We start from the raw sequence: 18251 nt of genomic DNA, 5'->3' as shown, positions 1-18251 counted from the left end.
GGGCAAGGAGATTCTTCCGGGAAGGTCCTAGCATGAGTAGGTGGAGGCTGGAGAAGGTCTTAGCGAGGTGGGGGTGAGGGAGGTGGGGGAAGTCTGCAAGGAGGTGGGGATGTGGGGAGCTGCACAGAGCTCATGGTGGCAAGGGGGGAGTCGTTAAACAGAATCTAGTGCTGATGAGGAAATTACACTTGTTTCATTAGCGATGGGGAAGGAGATAGCTCAGTTCCTCTTGGTCACAGTTGAGCTCAGAAGCTCATTATCCTGCTGCACGCATGCTTTCCCTCCTCGTCAATAAACAGGCTTTCCAGTGGCTGCATCTCCCACCCCCACCCCAGCTCCCTCTCCGAGACGGGCCCCCTTCTCCTCTACTTAACCCGCGGTTAGGGATCACTGTAAACAGTCTGGGGTCATCACACAGGAGAAAGGGCGAGGGGGAAACCCGGAGGCCTGGCCTTTCTCCCGCGGAGGGAGGGAAGCAGCTTCCGACGTCTCCCAGCCCACGGGGCGCTCCGCTCACCGCTTGCGGACCGGCGGGCAGTGCACCTGCTTCCCGCCTCCTCCCTCCCCTGCTGCGTGACCCATGTATCGAATCTCTGGAGGGAAAGGCGGGAGGGTGGTGTTTCCCAGCATAGCCCCCATCCCTTGCATTGGCACCGTGCTGAGATGCCATTCTTAGGACTTTCTGGGACAAAGTGTCCCGAGGGCCTTTCTTCGCCACTCTCCCCTGCTGCCACCCCGTGGGGCTATGGCTCCTAGAACCAGAGTCTCCACTAAAAAGGTCCTGGCCCCCAACGCAGCGGGATAGGAGCGCCCGGACCCGGAACAAACCCTTCCTGGGTGGCCTGGAGCGCCTCCGCGGGAGAGCCCCGGGCCAGCACGGCCCGGCTGGCCCCTCCACGCCCGTGTGCGAGGCGCGTCGGTGCTTCTGCACCCCCCACCACCACCACGGGCTCTCCCCAGGCGGACCTGGTAGGCTGCTCTGCCTCCGCCTGGCCCGCACGCCTACAGTGCGCACTGCCCCGCCCGCCGCACCTGCACCTCGGACCCAGGGGAGGCCGCTAGCTGGGCACGTCGGGTCCGCCCCGGCGTTGCGCGTGTCTGATCCCCACTCCTCCACCCGCCCGCAGGGAGCGAGTTCTCCGGCAACCCGTACAGCCACCCCCAGTACACGGCCTACAACGAGGCTTGGAGATTCAGCAACCCCGCCTTACTAAGTGAGTACGCCACCTGGCTGGCCGGCGGCTCAGCGCGTCCGCCCGCCGGCCAGCTCGGCCGTGCTGCTTTCCCGGCCCGGGTCCGACTCCCCGCGACCCGACCTTCGGGGGCCACGCCGGGCAGGCTCGTTAGTGCAGCACCGAGGCCCCGGGATCCCTTGAGGACGCCCGCGCCTCTCGCCGCTTCCCTCCCCGGTCGCTGGGAGGCTCTGCGCCGCCCCCATCTCGGCCCCGCTCTGAAAGGTCCGCAGTTGGGCGACGGCGGTCACCGATCGGGTCCCTATGAATGAGGCTCTCCTGGGGACGCCTGGCCCCGCAGCCCCGCCAAGGTCTCCCTGCCCGGATCTCGCCAGACCCCAGCCCCGGGAGGTCTTTTCTTTGCTTTTCTTTCCTTTTTTGTTCTCCTGTTTGTCCTCTCACCCAGCCCATTCTTCTCCTGTGTTAACTTCCAGGTTCCCCTTATTATTATAGTGCCGCCCCCCGGGGCTCCGCCCCTGCCGCTGCTGCCGCTGCCTATGACCGCCACTAGTTACCGCGGGGACCACATCAAGCTTCAGGCCGACAGCTTCGGCCTCCACATCGTCCCCGTCTGACCACCCACCCCGGAGGGAGGGAGGACCGACGCGACGCGGAGCCTCCTGGCCACCGCCCGAGCCCCACCCCCATCCCAGGACCCCTGCAGCCCTTCACATCACCCCGTCGAAGGCAGACAGGACGGGTGGAGCCGCGGGCGGGACCCTCAGGCCCGGGCCCGCCGCCCCCAACCCCGCCCGCCGCCCCTCCCCACCTGCCTGGACTGCGCGGCGCCCTGAGGAAGGCCCGACCCAGTTCGCCTCGGTCTCGCCCGAGCCAGCTCCGGAGCCCACCGGCCACACCGCGGGACTCTGCCCGGGCCCGCCGTTGCGCGCGGGGGACACGTCTCTGTGACACACAATCAGCGCGAACTGCAGCGCGGCCCAGCCCCGGAGCAGCTCGCCTCGGACGCTCCGGCGCCGGGTGGCTTCGCTGGAGGGACTGGGAGAAGGAAATTAGGAACAAAACGATTTTCTACAGAAGGAGGAAAAGCCTCCTGCAGAACCATCGGGGAAAAGTCCTTACTCCCGCGCCAGCCGGACTGCCCCCACCTCCCGAGTGTGCACAGCCCCAGAAGGTGGAATGGAAAGCGGCCGGGCTGTAGGGACAGGGTTTGGGGTCGTCAGGTCTTTCCAAGTTTGGGACCCAAGGCACGCAGGCCCCAGCAGCCCACACCCCTGAGCCCGGCTCTTGGCTATTCCCTCCTCCACCTGAACGGCCCGGTTCCCCAAGGCCCAGGCACTCCTACTAGTGACCAGACTCTCAGACCCGCCTTGCTCCTAGCTCAGCGTCTCTTCCATCTGCTGACCTCCCAGTTTCCCCTCCTGCTCGTCCTTTTCCCATCCCACGACGCTCTGCATCTCTCCTTCCTAACTCGCCGCCCATCGGAGGCTCTCCGGTGCCTGCCTACCGCAGGACCAGTTTCCATAGGCCGCGGGCACTGGTCTTCCCGGAGCGGTTACTTGAGGTCCCCTCCTCCAGCACAGACTCTCGATCTGCCAGTGGTAGGAGCAGTTTCTGACCTGGCGTCCCGGCTGCGGCCGCGTGGAAGTGGGGGGCTGCCCGCTCCACCCCCACCCACCCGTCCGCCCCTGGCCGCCTCCTCTGGCAGGAACTGAACAGAACCGCAAAAAGTCTACATTTATTTAATATGATGCAAAATGGAAAAACAAAACAAAAACCCAACAGGCTGCTGCTTTGTAGAAAGACGGTGTGTGTCGTGTGAAGGCAAAGCCCCTTGTATATAACCCCGCCCCCTCCGCCCCGCCCCGCCCGGTAGAGTCCCCGCTGCCCGCCCGCCTTGCCTGTAGATACGCCCCGCTGTCTGTGCTGTGAGAGTCGCCGCTCGCTGGGGGGGAGGGGGGGACACAGCTACAAGCCCACTAAAGCACAGCACGTCCTGGGGGAGGGGGGCATTTTTTATGTTACAAAAAAATTACGAAAGAAATCTCTATGCAAAATGACGAACATGGTCCTGTGGACTCCTCTCGCCTCTGTTTTGTTGGCTGTTTCTCTGTAATTCCGTGTTTTCGCTCTCTCCTCCTCATCTCTCTCCTCCGCGTCTCTCCCCTCTCTCCAGCTCTCCCTCTTCTCTGCTTCTCTCCCCCTCCTTCTCCGTCTCCGTCCTTGTCTCTCTGTCTCTGTCCCTCCCTCGGCCTCTCCCCCCAGCCCTGCCCCGGCTGCCTCGCCCTCGCAGGCCAGATCAGAGGTGGCAGCTCCACCCCCGGGCTTGCCCCCTCGAGGCCGTGCCCCACGGGCCCTGGGCCACCGGCGGCCGGGCCGCCCCGCCCCGTAGTTGCTCTCTCGGTAGCGGCGATGCGCCCTGCATGTCTCCTCAACCCTGGATCGTGACGACTCGAAATAACAGAAACAAAGTCAATAAAAGTGAAAATAAATAAAAATAAAAATCCTTGAACAAATCCGAAAAGGCTTGGAGTCCTCGCCCAGATCTCTCTCCCCTTCGAGCCTTTTTATTTGAAAAAGAAAACGAGAAAAGAGAATAGTTTAAGGAAAGTGCCGGCGCCCAGCCGGGCTCCAGTGGCCGGAGCGGGGCGGCGAGGGCGCCAAGGTTCGAACTCCGAGGCCCGGCCCATCCCAGTCCTTGTGGGGCTGGCCAGGCGGGGGCCCCAGACCCGGCACCCAGCCGAATCCTCGAAAGATCCCTCGACAGCTCTGGTCTCCTTAGCCACTTTCAGCGCGTCGGTTCGTTTTGATTCTTTTCTTTTTCTTTTTCTTTCTTTCTTTTGTGCACATGAGAAATAAATAATAATAAATAATAATAATAATAAATAATAATAAAATTTTGTATGTCACTCCCCATGGCTCCAGGTTTGTCTCTCCCTGTCTCTGGGACAGGCCTCCCCTCATATTGGTTGATCCTAAAGAACCCCCTCAATGATCCTCCCAACTATACCCCCACTGCGACCCCCCTCCCACCCCTTGGCCAAGGCCCTCTTGGCGGCAGCTAGAAGCAGGCAAAAGCCCACACGAGCCTACCTTTCAGTAGCCACCGTCCCCCACCCATCCCCACCCACCCCCGCCCTTGGGGCAGGGAGCTTTCGCTTTGCAAACAACTTCGACTTACGCGTCTATACCAGCCTGATTTGGTCGCCCTGCCTCTCCACCCGCACCCAGATGTAGGGTGTAGGCTCTCAGTCTGAGGCCTTCTCCCTATGGGTGGGAATTTGTCTACTGTCCTGTCTCCTTCCTCCGCTTATCCGCGCTGCAGCAATTTTATCCCCCGAGTCCGCGCAGAGACCACAGAGACCGCAGACCCGTGCCACAAGTTTCCTCGCTGCGCATTTACTTCTGGGCCCGGACAGTGCTTAGCTCCGCGGTGACTCGGAGAGAACCTGCCTGCTCAAAGGACCTTGCGCGCCCCCTGTGTCTTGCGGAGTCCCGGGGCCCTGGCGGGCAGCAGCTAGGACTGGTGGAGAGGGCGCGCAGACGCCTACGCCCCGTCGGTCGGTGGCCTCCATTTCTGCTCGTTTGCGTGGGTCTTTACGTCTCTGGATGGGTTTGGGGGTGCGGAAGTAGGAGAACCGTTTGTTTCTTCTTGTGCCTTATTGTTCTTTTGCCTGGGTCCGCAGTGAAGGATCTGTGTATCTGTCCGTGTGTCTCTGTTCTTGTTTTGGGCAGGGAGGGAGCGATTGTCAGAATTGTACAGGCTGCCCCTGAGATACTTGACAAGGATCCCCTCTCCATGCCTTCGGCAACTTCCCAACTCCAGCCCTCCCACAAAGGCCACAGCTCCACCTGGTCCCTGACCTTGGATGCTTTCCTTCTCTGCCCCTGGGAAACCTTCCCAGCTCAGCTTCCTTCTCTGCCTCCTCCCACTTGAAAGGCTCTTGAAGCTCTGAGCTCCCAGGGATGGCTGGGGGTCTGCAAGCAGGGCCTGGAGGCAAACTAAGGAGTGACCTTCCCCTTGGCTGGGGGCAGCGTCTCCCAGTTGCCTTCTTGGCACCAGGATTCCAGACGCCTATCTTTCCCCAAGCCTGTTTGCCCAGCCTCACCCCCATCACGACACTGCAGGACCCCCTAACAAATCAGCAAGCCCCTCATCAAGTCCATGTTCTTCCTTCTCCCTCCCCAGCTGTGTCTCCTCCCTATTCCCATCTTAGCAAATGATAGTCCCTCCTTCCACCCTGCCCGGTGCTGCCCCTCTTGACCACCAATCTCCTAGAAGAGTGGTCTTCAAACTTCATTGATCATACACCCTGGCAGTAAAAAGAATTCTGAACATGTACTCCCAGTATATTTACTTATTTACAAATTTCATAAATGTACTACTGGACTAACATATCATGAATTTTATAAGATATAAAATAGGAAAAGGATGAGACTGGAATACATAGAAATAGAAGTTCTAATGTTCTCATCTCACATCTAAATGAATTATCTTGCACCCCTGGAAGATGTGCACCCCACTTCAGAGATCCTTTTCAGAACCTGTCAAAACCTAGCATGGCAGAACTCCTTACTATTGCTGATGCCCCGCAAGTGAGTTCCCGGAAGTTGTCTGGACCATGGGTTGGCCCAGTCAATGCTGCCATCATTATATCTTGCAGGCTACCTGGCCCCCAGTGCCTGGCTTTGCCTCCAGGTACCCCAGACTAGGAGCCCTGCCCTGCTCAATCCATCAAAAGGGGAGCCAGAGCCTCTTACCTGGGTCCCACCAGAACTTCTTACCTTCTATTCTATTTCTGGTCTTTTTCATACCAAATTAGACAGCAAGGGTCCGCTGTCTACAGTGACCACCTCTGCCCAGGAGCTTTGATGCTGTATTCCTCCTGGAGAGCTGATTTCTCCTTGGAATCAGCCTGAGGGCCGCCAAAACATGTTCTATAGTCCTTGCCCATACCTTGCCTGTTCTAACGGCAGCCCCATTTACCCAGCCCAAACACAAATAGGGCCCGTTCCCAGCTTCTCTTTCCCCCAGAACTCACCTAAATCTGACTCTGCTAGCCCTGTCCCCACCCCACCCCCACAGAGTACCCAGCTGAGGTGCACCAAGTATGACAGCTAGAAACGGATGAAGAAAGGTGTCCTGGGTTGAGGGAACAGCAGGAGCAAAGACATGGAGATATGGAAATATACCAGACAAAATGCGGCTGGAGTATCAGATGCCTGGGAGAGACAGAGGGGGTCGGGGAGGTGGCAGGGGATGAAGCTTAAAAGTAGTTGAGAGCCAGCACACTGCTGGAAATGTCAAGATGATATCTGTCACAATGGCTCCTTTAAGGAAGCTGCCCCTCTCACAGCCCCTCCTCCCCATATGGACACCATATTTGTACCAATGACACTGTTACCAGTACAGAATTGGATTCATGCACAAATCCAAGCCAAGCCCATCAGTTCCGCTCTCTTAGGACACAGAATTGGGAAGTATGAAGAGAATGAGGCCATTAACCATGAGATGCAAAGCCCAGTGGAGGCCCTGAGGGGATTGCCCAGTCTTCCTATCTTAGAAAAGATAGCAGCTCCATTCTTCCAGTCACTTGAGCCAAAACCCCAAATCTTCCCTGACTCCTGTCGTTCCCATCCCACATCTGATCCACCAGCAAACCAGACAGCTCTACCTTTAAAATAGACCCTGAATTTGACCACTTTCCATGATCTGCACTCTACCATCCCAGTCCAAGCCACTATGATCCTTCACCTGGACTTGCAAAAAAAGTTCTAATTGGTCTTTCTGTTTCCATTTTTCTCCCACCTGCCCCAGTCTAGTCTCTTCCCAGCAGCCAGAGTGATCCTCCAAAATGTAAAGCAGATCATGCCCCTCCTCCACTCAGAGCCCTCCAGTGGCTCCCCTTCTCCCTCAGAGTCAAAGTTAGAATCCTAAACCTGACCTTCAAGGCCCTACATGTTCTGATTGTCCGCCCCCCCACCACTACCCCCACCACTCCTAACTCACCTCCCGTTATCTCCCCCCTTCACTGTGCTCTGAGCCCATTGGCCTCTGTACTGTGTGCTTCAGTTACCCCAAGAGCTTCAGTTACGCCAAGCACGGGCCTTCTCAAGACGTTTGCACTTGATAGCTCATTTCCCCTAGACGGCACTATGACCGGCTCCCTACGTCCCTAAGGTCTCTGCTCCAATGCTACCTTATCAACAAGGCCTTCCCTCATCAACTTAAAATAGCACACACCCCACCATCACTCTCTGTTCCCTTCCCTGCCTCTCCAACCTCTTCACCACCACCTGACAGATTACATTTTATTGGTTTAAATCCCATCCTCCCCATTAGAATGTGCGCTCCACGAGGACAGGTTTTTGTCTGTTTTGCTCGCAGATTATCCCTAATGCCTGGGTCAGGGGTTGGCCCACGGGAGATGTTCAACAAATATATAATAAAGAAACGAATGGAGTGATGACGAAGAAGAAGTCATGACTAAGCAGGAGGCTGAGGCAGGGAGAGAAGCCCAGAGCAGAGGGAGAGAGACAGTAGGAATCCTTAAACACTCGGCAGAGGAGGGTGGCCCATAGAGATGGCTGAGTGGCTCACGGGGGGGGGGGTGCGAGAGAGGGCAGATGCTCTTCCTACTTCTCCTGCAGCGCAGCGTAAGATTCGTGAGCACAGAACTCCTCGAATAACTCCTACCATAACCTGAGGTGACTCTCTGCTCCTTACAACCCAAAGCACTTACCATTGTCCCTATGGGGCATCAAGGGTGCACCCCTCCTTCCTTTGGGAAATTGCCCCTCCACCATCCTGTGTAGTTCTTGTGGGACTGTCAATCACAGAGCCCCATCAGCTCCTGACCATAGATGTGGGCTTGAGACCCCCATGTGGCCAGTGGGGACCCCATGTCCCTGTCCAAAGCACATAGACCTCAAGTTGGGTGCAGAGTCCTCTCAGATGGCTTGTTATTGGGGATTGGAAGAGAAAGGGTCTCTTCTTCTTTTGAAGACTGTGAGCCGCAATGATGAGATCTTTGGACCCCTTGGGACGGCCCCCCACCATGTGGAAAGGGCCTGCCTGAGAATGCAGTCACCCTCACAGTCAGGCAGGGACACGCGGCGCTGAGAGGGAGAGAGAAAAAGAGCTCTGCTGGTATCATTCGACCCTCTGGAGCCAGCTAGACCTAAAGCAAGACCACTTTTGGACTTCCAGGGTCATAAGCCAATACATTCTCCTTTTTTTTCACTTAAGCAAATGTGTTGAATGCCAATTGCAACCAAAAAGTTTCTGACTTAACAGTTCTGGAGGACATGAACTTTGGATTTTTTTCTATAGGCAATGAGAGCCCTGGAAAGTTTTTGAGCAAGAGAGAATGGTGAAAAAGATCTGCGTTTTCAGAGGCGCTCTCTGTCTGTTGCATGAGCAGTGGGATCCGAGGAGACAGTGGATGTAGGGAGACCTGTATGAGCCCACTACAATGTCCAGGCAAGAGATGACGGGGTCCACACTAAGGATTAGCTCAGGAAGGACACTGACTTGGAGACATGACAAGGTTATACTTTTAAGAAAAAGGCAAAGTGCAGAACAATGGACACACTTTCTTGTGTAAGAAAGAGGGAAAATAAGAATTTTATCACATTTCCTTATATATACATAATCATTGGAAAGATAAACAACAGTCTAACAAAACTGATTGTCTTTGAGCTGTGTGGATGGGGACCAGGTAAGAGTAAGATTTCTGTGAGTGTGCTTTTTAAATGTAATTTTGAGTTTATTGAAAAATAAAGTTTAAATTTAAAAAAGTAAAGAGACAAACAGGCCTTTGACATATAAGCATAATTTTTAATGAATAAACCAAATTTTGCTTTTTTCGATTGTATGACTGAGGGAAAGGCCATTGGATTGGGTGACTAGGGGATACCTGGTGATCAGAAAGTTGGTGCTTTCTGAACGTGGGCGGAGGGCTGCTGGGGAAAGGGGTGGCTAAGACCTGAGGAAGTAGAAGGAGGCGGAGTATGAACAATTCTTTTGGAAGATTTGGAAGGGAGAGGCAGGAGATGATGTCCGTGAGCTCAAGGCAGTGTTCTTTCAGGCTAAGGGCTATGCGGACAAGCCTGCTGGCTGAGGCAGAGGGTGAGAGCCAGCAGGATGGGGGGAGGCTGTTAAGACAGGGCCATGAGGAGCTGCGGAAGGAGGCCTGAAAGAATGCGGGGAGGCATAGGGGTGAGGAGTGGGGAGGAACCAGAGAATTCTGCTGGGGAGAGGAAGATCACGAGGGGATGGGGGCTGCTGGGGTCACTCAGAGAGCTTGCAGGAGACACCATTGCTGTCTGCTGAGAGTGGCAGGGGCAGGACTGGGGCCAGCCTGGAGGAGGGTAAAGAATTTTGGAAGAATCTTCCTTGGTAATTCAGAAGGGAGTCTGCAAGAGCAGAAGGGGCATGTTGCCAGCCAGCAGCAGGGAGAGCTGGTGGAAGGTCCTTGGCTCCCCTTGCCCTGGCTGGCACCATCTCTCAGGACACAGCATCCAGGCCCCTCAAGATTACACTGCTTTCCCCTCCCCCACTTGATCCACATCCTCCTCCTCCTTGTAGCCTCCCTACTTGATGGAACCCCCAGCAGCACCTCAGGCCCATTCTCATGGTCTGCTCTTTGTGACTGGGCATCCCCAAGTGCCCAGGCATGGCCTCAACTGCCATGGGAAGAGGCCTATGGAAGAGTCACTCCCCAAGGAATTCCCAGCCCTCATATGCAACCTAGAGGCGGAACAGAAAGCATATGTGTATGGAGGCATCCCCAAGTAGAGAGCAGAAGGGACCCAAAAATTGGCTCACAAGGTCACTGTATGACCTTCAACAAGCCCCCCTCTCTCTGTGTGGCTCACTTTCCTCATGTGTAAAACCAGACGGCTTCTAAGATGCCTTTCTACTTTGACCTTCTAGGCTTCTGTAGTTGTATACTGTAGGTTCTCTGGTAGTCTCCGTGGCAGGAGGAGTGCAAGAAAGCTCTGTGGAGGTGGAGTGGGTACATCCAGATGGGGAAGGGGATGGAGGGCTTTTCAAGCTGGAAAAGGAGGAGTCATGGATTTATTTATTTGTTGCCATCTCTCCCATCTGGGAGTTAGGACTGCCTTCTCCTATCTCTCTTCCCAGTGTCTGCCCAGAGGTCTCTAGGAGTAGGGGCTGCAAGCACTGAGACAGGAGAATGGTGGGGACCATTGAGGGCACAGGATAGGGTACAAGGGGAGGGAAACAAAGAAAGCAGCTATTTGGGGCCAACAACATTTCCTGCCTCCCCCTGCAACCCTGCCTGCCCAAACCATCCCAATACCCTAATTAGCCAGTCCCTTAGGCCCCTGTTAGCCAGGCCGGCTGAGCGCCCAACTCCATGGGGACCAGCCCCCTTACTCCCCCAGACTAATCAGTCCTTGGCTCCTTGAGTGCATCAGTGTGCGTGCATGCATGCACACACACACTCCTTTATTCTCTCCCACAGCCCCAGGCCCCATTCCTGCCTTCAGAGGGTTAATGTAGGGTGGTGCTAAATTTCCCCAATGAAGGCAGCTCCATTGGAGATGATTGAATGGTTGGGAGACGCCAGACAAAGTTTGGAGTGTTTTCTCCAATTTAGGGTTTTCTCTCAAACTTGTGGGATAGAGGATGTGTAGCAAAGGATGAAGCCATGATTGGGGGTACTCTGTGGCACCCCAAGCCCTTGGGCTGGCACCTCTCAGACTCCAATCCATGGTCAATATTCACCCCAACCCAGAACCCCTCCTCCCCTTCATCTCAGCCCCCACATTCATCTCCCCACCCCCCCACCCCCCGACACCCGCACTGTCAGCCCAAACACATGATAAATTGCCCTGTCAACAGAATTCATTCAGGGACCAATTAATTCCACAGAAATGAACCAGGAGCCATCAGTTGCTGAAAAACTCAGAGTGCAGGGAGCGGAGGGAGGGGGTGCAGGCGGGAGGTGGGCGGCAGAGGAGGGGACGGGGAGGCTGGGGAAGTTAGTCTGACAGAAATTGGTCATTTAATGCTTAAGTGCACGCTAGACAGCCCTGTCATCGCCCGCGGCCCCCGTGCGGGATTAATTATCGGAGGAGGAGAGGGCAGCCCAGCCTAGCCCAGCCCAGCCGTCTGTCACCAACCAAGGCTAGAGTCACCCAGGACTTGGCCACCCTGAGTCCTCTTCTAAGTCTCCAGGCCTCCTGCTCTCTCAGCTTCCACATCCCCCAAGGTCCCCATCCTAGGTCTAACCTCATATGTTGGACCCTCAGCCGCATTTAGTCATGGCCTTGCCATCAGCTAGCCCAACTAGGAAGCCTTCTTTGACCCGTTGACTGGGTCAGGCCCCATAACTCCCTGTACTCCCTTATCTTGACTCTCAACGTCTTGGGTGACTCTATGTGTAGAACCTAAGGCATGATTGTCCCGTCCATTGATCCTAATCTGAGAGAATGGTACCATCTTCCACTCAGCTTCTCGAGCCAAATCCTACTAGTTGTCCTTGACTCCTCCTCTCCCTCATCCCTCTCATTCAATCAGAATCCAAGTCCAGTCAGTTCAACCTCCTGAAAATATATCAAATCTGGGCCACTTGCTTCTAGCTTCTTGCCACCTCTTAAGGCTAAGCCATCAGCAGCTCTGCCTGCTCTCCTGAGTCTGGCTCTTGTTTGTAGCTAATGTTATCTTTTAAAATGCAAATAATATCTTGTTGTGTCCCCTCCATCCACACATATTAATTCCACTTTGACACTCTGATGGACCACCATGGGTCTGCAGGGGATCAAATCCAAATCTTTAACTTGACTCACAAGCCACAAAGCCCCAGCCTCTGCCACCAGCCTAGCCTCTCCTCTGGCATGCTTCCCTTGCTCTCTCTGCTCCAGTCCCACTGCCCTTCCCTTACGGCCTTTGCACATGCTGTTCTTCTCTCAGCCTGAAAAACTCTTTCTATCCTGTGATCCCCGCCATTCACTTGACCAACTCCTATTCATCTTTGAGATCTCAGATTAAATGTCAATCTCTCCAGAAAGTCTTCCCTGATCCCTTGATGTGCTTTTACAGCTCCTCAAACTTCCCCATTCATCAACATCAACTCTACTTGTGCATTGTCTGTCTTTCCACCAAAGTTTCACAAGAGTGGAATTCATGTCTTTATCCAGAACGTTTGGCACTTAATGGATACCAGAAAATATTTGTTGAGTAAATGAATGAATAAAGGTCTAACCTTGGCTCTATCCCTGATCTTACTCTATGGCCAAGCTCCCCAGAGTCAGACCTTTCTTGGCAGCCCAAGGTGGCTGGGGTGGCTGGGGAGATGAGAAATGCTCAGGGATGCTCAGTCAACTTGTAAGCCCAGCAGACTGACCCAAACCAGCTGTGCTGGATGGTTCCAATGAGGGAGAGTCTGCTGAGAGTTGAAGGTTGCAATAGTAGAGAGAATGGCCGGGAGGACTTCCTAGAAGAGCAAAGCCCAGAGTCTGGAAGAAGCATGCTCTGTGCAGAGACATGGGTTGGCTGAAGCATGGGGCTGATCAGAGGAGAAGGGGGAGAAACAGCTGGAAAGGGAACTTTCCAAAACTGATTTTGATATATTTACCAGAGGTTGAACTGACAGAACTTGGCTACTGATTGGATGAAAGGGATGAGGGAAAGGGGAGACGAGTTTGTGAAGGACCACGAATGCCAGGCTGAGTTTGGCCTTTTTCCTACCTGTGAATAGGGAGAGGGGGTCACTGACTGCTTCTAAAGATGGCCAGATGCAAAGCTTTGTTTGCAAAGTTAATTCTGGTTGCCAGACAGTGTGGTTGAAAGGAAAGGTTGAGGCAAGGAGACCATTAGAAGGCTGGTGGAATTATGAGAAAGGGAGAGAGAGAGAGGGAGAGAGAGAGAGAGAGAGTGTGTGTGTGTGTGTGTGTGTGTGTGTGTACGTGTGTGAGAGAGAGAGAGAGAAAGGGAGATTGACCTGCGGAAGAAACGTCTGTGATGGAGAAGTCTCCCTTGAGGGGCAGCGGGGAGACAAAGTGAGCTAAGTGGCCTCCATCTCCAAGAAGCCCAAGAAGCTTTGGTGACAGCCTCACTGAGGTGGTATATCTGGACTTGGTTGCCAATTCGATTTGAAGGTGAGCAAGAGAGATAGGGCAAAGATGACTTCCTCTAAGGTTTGTGTTCCAAGAAACCGAGTGGCTGATGGGGCCCTCAGTGCAGGTAAGCAGAGAGGCTGACATGCCTGAGTTTGACATGCCTGGGCATGATGTCCAACAGACAGAATCACCGGGAAGAAGCCAATTCAGGAAGGTGAATTGGCCTTGGGATGTAGAATTGGAAGATATACCTTCTTGCTCCAACTTTCTTATCCTCCAAATTTGTGTTTTAGTTTGAGTGGGCCAACGTAATTTTGTGACAAAGTGATAGTATAATACTTAAACAAAGTAATCCTACAGTAGTATAGGGCAGTAAAGATGTGTCACCAGGTACAAGTGATCATGTAGGGCTGTAATGATGTGATTCAGAAACAGGATAACCACATGACAATTTACTAGTATCAACCAGGAAATGATGGGTCAATGCACTGGTTAACAATATGGGGCTGTATTGTGGTAATGAGGTAACCGTGTAATCAGTGACACTGTAGAGCTGAAATGACTGTAACGACGCACACAACCCAGCAATGAAATGACAACCTGACAGTGTAATCATGTTAACTCAGTGATGATGTAGTGATATAATGATGCCATGACTTAATGGCAGAGTGTGGTGATCATATCACCCAATAATAAAGCCTCAAGGACAGTGGAAGGGAAGAGGATGGAACTTTTAACCATGAGCCCCAAGACCCTGACAATGGAGTGAGAGAGCCCTTCCTAAGTTTGAAAAGAAGCTTCCTCAGGATACAGCAGAGGTCTGGAAGCAGCTTCTGGAGGTACAATGCAGCCTGGGATGGAAAGAGCTGAGCCAAGAAGGGAAGTTGGGAAAACAAGAAATGGTGGTGGCTTTGCAGGACAGGACACAGCTCTGTGATGCTGGCCAGAATGGAAGGGCCTGGGGTGGGGTCAGAAGGAGGCAGCCCCTGACTTCAGAGTGGTATCTGAGCTGCTCTGACAGCATTCCGTGCACACAGTGCTCACTCAGCTCAAGAGGTGTCTGCTCCTTCAGGAGCCGAAAGGGATGGTAAATCCCATTTGGTACTCATAAGATTCCCGAAATCATCAAATTGACAGGAATATAGAGGAAAATCCAGAGTTAATAATAACACAATTGAAAACAACTCCAAACTTTAGCATGTGCTAGGCACTGTGCTCAGTGCTCTTCCTGCATTACCCACAATAACCCTATTAAGAAGATTTTGTTATTTCTATTTGACAGAAAAGGATAATGAGACCCAGACAGGTTTACATATTTGCCCAAAGTCACACAGCAAGTAAGGGGTAGAGCTGGAATTCAAACCCAGGCTCATTTCCCTTTAAAGCACATCCATGCCCTTGCCATTGGGTACCTGCTTTAAGAAGTGTGTGTCCGTAGGTAAGAAGCAAACTACGGAGTAGGCTGAGCCACAACGTAAACATGCAGCATATTCCTAGATATAAATTTTATTAAAAGACCAATATTAAGGTGGATAAAAATGCGTACAATAGGCAACCACTTATCTAAGAAAGAAAGGAGGAATATGAATACATATACTTATTTACTTACATTTTACAAAATGGAAAGATAAACCAAAAAGGTTTTTTTAATGTTTATCTATTGAAGAGCAGAGGAAACAACATGGAGGACAGGGTAGAAGGCAGACATCCCTGATTATATCTTATTTTGTAGATTTGACTTTAGAATCATGTAAATATTTTACATAATAACAATAAAATTAAGTAAATACGTAAGAAAAAGCTAAAGCAAAATGAAACAAATGAACTTAACTATCTATTGATTTGGTACCATAACCACATAGAGAAAAACTATTTCAAGTCATTTAAAACCTATTAATTGACTGTATATGCATTCCCCTAGTGGGATATACACTAATAAAGCAAATAAGTAATGGTATTAGTGTTCTTGGTGTTTTTTGGTGTGGGAGAAACAAACAAACAAAACAAAATGAAAGATCAATGAATATAAGTGAAATCCCCGTAGTCCTGGATTTAATTATTAGTAATGACTCTTGATGCATTTTATCTTTTTTAAACATGTATTTCTGGGCCAGTCCTGGTGGCCTAGTGGTTAAGTTTGGTGCACTCTGCTTCAGTGGCTTGGGTTCAGTTCCTGGATGTGGACCTACACCACTCGTCTGTCAGTGGCCATGCTGTAGTGGCAGCTCACTTACAAAAAGAGGAAGATCAGCAGCAGATGTTAGCTCAAGATGAATCTTCCTCAGCAAAAAAAAAAAAAAAAAAAATTCCTGGCTCTGTCCACTGAAAAGGACAAGAAACTGATGAACTCAGTAGCAATAAACACCTCTAGTCTCCAGACTGTGGTCTTTAAATACCATTTTGCACTAAAAGGAACAAGGACTCTTTGGGGAAAGGTAAGATGCCAAGTCTGAGACAGGAAATATACCAGATAATTCTGGAAATCTTGTCATAACAGAAAGCAAGGAAGTTATGAAAGACTACTAGATTCATGTCAAAGGACTTAAGTGCCAATTAGAGGCTTGCATTGACCAATGATGAGATAATTGAGCATCAGTGAATATAACAACTACAACTGATTGAAACTCCTCAAATATATTTGAGTCCATGAGTACATAACTATACTTAAAAGAAAAACCTTATTGATCTTCTTTGGAGGATGTTAGGGAACCAACTCATCATTTGGGAAACTGATAAATAAAGAGAAAGAATCAAGTATTTCTACTGCCTTTCTTATATGAATTATACCTCAAGAAAATCAAATAGTGGGTGAGGGGAATTTCTCTTTATAGAAGTCTTCCAGCTAACAAATAGAGAAGGAATGGATAGAGTTAGAATAACAACATTTTGCAATCCTTAATGGAATAATAGACCTAGGCAACTATCATCAATGGCTATTAATTTCAGAAAAAGAGAAACAACAGAACATTATGTGCCTCTTGATGAAAATACAAAAAAATCTCAAAAAAAGAAAACAAAAAATTCTATTAAATAGTGTTTCCAAAAAATCAAACCTGAATCTGATCAAGCCTCTAGATGTAACTACCATTTTACAGAAAATACTATGAACAGAGGAACGACACGGATGAAATCTGATTTAGGCTCTTGCTTGTGTAATTTCCCCAGGCTGTGAGAAACTTTCATGCAAATAATCTGGCTTCCTCAAGAAAGAAACTACAACGGGGAAAATAAATAGACTAAAAGAAACTTAAGAAACATATCAACTAATTGCAATATATTTGAATTCTGGAAGTAGTTAAAAAGAGGAAGAGGAGGAAGCACAGGAAGAATAGTTATGAGGTAACCAAGGAAATGTAAGCACGGCGTTAATTGCGCATCATGAAGTCTTTTAGATGTGCTAGTCATACTATGGCCATTTTTTAAAGTCTTTTTAATTTTAGAAATATAAGCTGAAATATTTACAGATTAAATGATGTATTGTCTGAGATTTGCTATAAAATGCTCTTGGGGGGGTGAAGCGGTTGGGAACAATGTGGAACAAGACTGGCTATAAATTGATCATTGTTAGAGCTGGATGTGTTATACTATCCTCTTTATTTTATATATGTTTGAAATACTCAATAATAAAAAATTTTAAAACCATTGTTATGTTAAAATGAGCTGGTTAAATTTGGGGGCAGCCATCTCTTCCGTGTTGACTTTCAGAAAGCTGAGAACTATCTTCAAGTGCTGAGCTGTCCAGCTGGAGATTTTGAAGAAACTGGCCAACCCAAAAGGAAATACCTCTAGATTCTGGCAATTGGGGTCTCTCACAAAATACCTGGGTCTCGACCATATCACTTTTCAGTGATGTCTACTAATCAACAGATCCCAAACTTGCACACAGAGTTCAAGCAGTCTTTTACTGCCTTATGTTTGTGTACTGATGAACAGGAAAGGATATTAAGGGTTTAAAACAAGCTTCCAACATGAGAGATAAAGATCAGAATTAACTATCACAAGAAAAAGAACTTGAAAGAATCAAAGACAATTCAGGGAAGAGAAGAAAACTTAAAACAAAAAATCTGCCTATAATTAATAGTGTCAAAGAAGTATAAGAAACTCACATCCATGAAACAAAACCAGGGTGTATTTTTAAGGTACATTCAGAGAATAATAATAATTTTTGACCCCCTGGAAATTAATATATACATGTATGTAGATATGCATATATATAAATTAAAAGTAAAAATAATTAATAGACGTTTTTCAAGGTAAAATTGAAAACACATCCAGAAAGTAGAATGAATAGCCACAGAGATGGAACTAGGAAAGAAAAAATTAGAAAACTAGAGGATAAAGAGAGAAAGTATACACATCTGACTAGTAGGAGTCTCAGAAAAAGTGGACAAAGAAAATGGAGGTGAGAAAATTATAAAAAAGTAATTTCACAAATTTCCCAAAAGTGAAGGATATGAATTTCTAGATTGAAGGGGCCTACCAAATACCCAGCATGAAGGATTTACAAATTCCCATACCAAAGTATATACTTATAAAATTTTAGAACACCAAGGGGTAAAGAGAATCGTCCAGAATGAGAGAGAGAGGAGAAAGAAGGGTTAAATATAACAGTTTGGAAGTAAGAATGGTAGCAAACCGCTCAACATCAACAATGGAAACTATTAGATAATGGAATAATACCTTCAAAACTTTTAGGAAAAATGATTTCAAATCTAGAATGCTATACCCAGCTAAAGTATCAATCAAGTATGAGTCTAAAGTAAAGTGCTTCTTACACTTCCAAAGTCCCCCAAAATTCCCATGCATCCTCTCTTTAAAAATTACTGAAGAATGTTCTCCATCAAAAATGAATGAATAAATCAGGAAAGAGGAATACTTGGGACCCAGTAAGCAAAAGATCTAACACATGAGAGGGATGAGGGGAATTCCCAAAATGATGGAAAAGGAAAATTTCATAACGACAATTGTGCA

General features: G+C 50.0%; 1 protein-coding gene across 13 annotated transcripts in view; it reads left to right on the top strand.

The window, feature by feature from the left end:
• PAX2 (paired box 2) overlaps positions 1 to 4118 on the top strand; it is a 90903-nt gene extending 86785 nt beyond the window's left edge. For 7 of the 13 annotated variants that reach the window (XM_070485222.1, XM_014841914.3, XM_014841910.3 and 4 more), the window contains exons 11-12: positions 1128 to 1214; positions 1686 to 4118. In XM_070485222.1, the coding sequence (XP_070341323.1) occupies positions 1128 to 1214; positions 1686 to 1807 (209 nt within the window). In that variant the 3' untranslated portion in view covers positions 1808 to 4118. Of the gene's footprint in view, positions 1 to 1127; positions 1215 to 1666 lie in introns of all 13 variants that reach the window. The other 6 variants (XM_014841925.3, XM_014841932.3, XM_014841949.3 and 3 more) reach the window with 3 other exon arrangements.
• The last annotated feature ends 14133 nt before the right edge of the window (positions 4119 to 18251 follow it).

This window comes from Equus asinus, chromosome 2, assembly GCF_041296235.1.
Source record: "Equus asinus isolate D_3611 breed Donkey chromosome 2, EquAss-T2T_v2, whole genome shotgun sequence".
Classification (NCBI taxonomy): Eukaryota; Metazoa; Chordata; class Mammalia; order Perissodactyla; family Equidae; genus Equus; species Equus asinus.
Note: the sequence above shows the minus strand (reverse complement) of the source record. Positions and strands in the feature narration are given on the sequence as shown.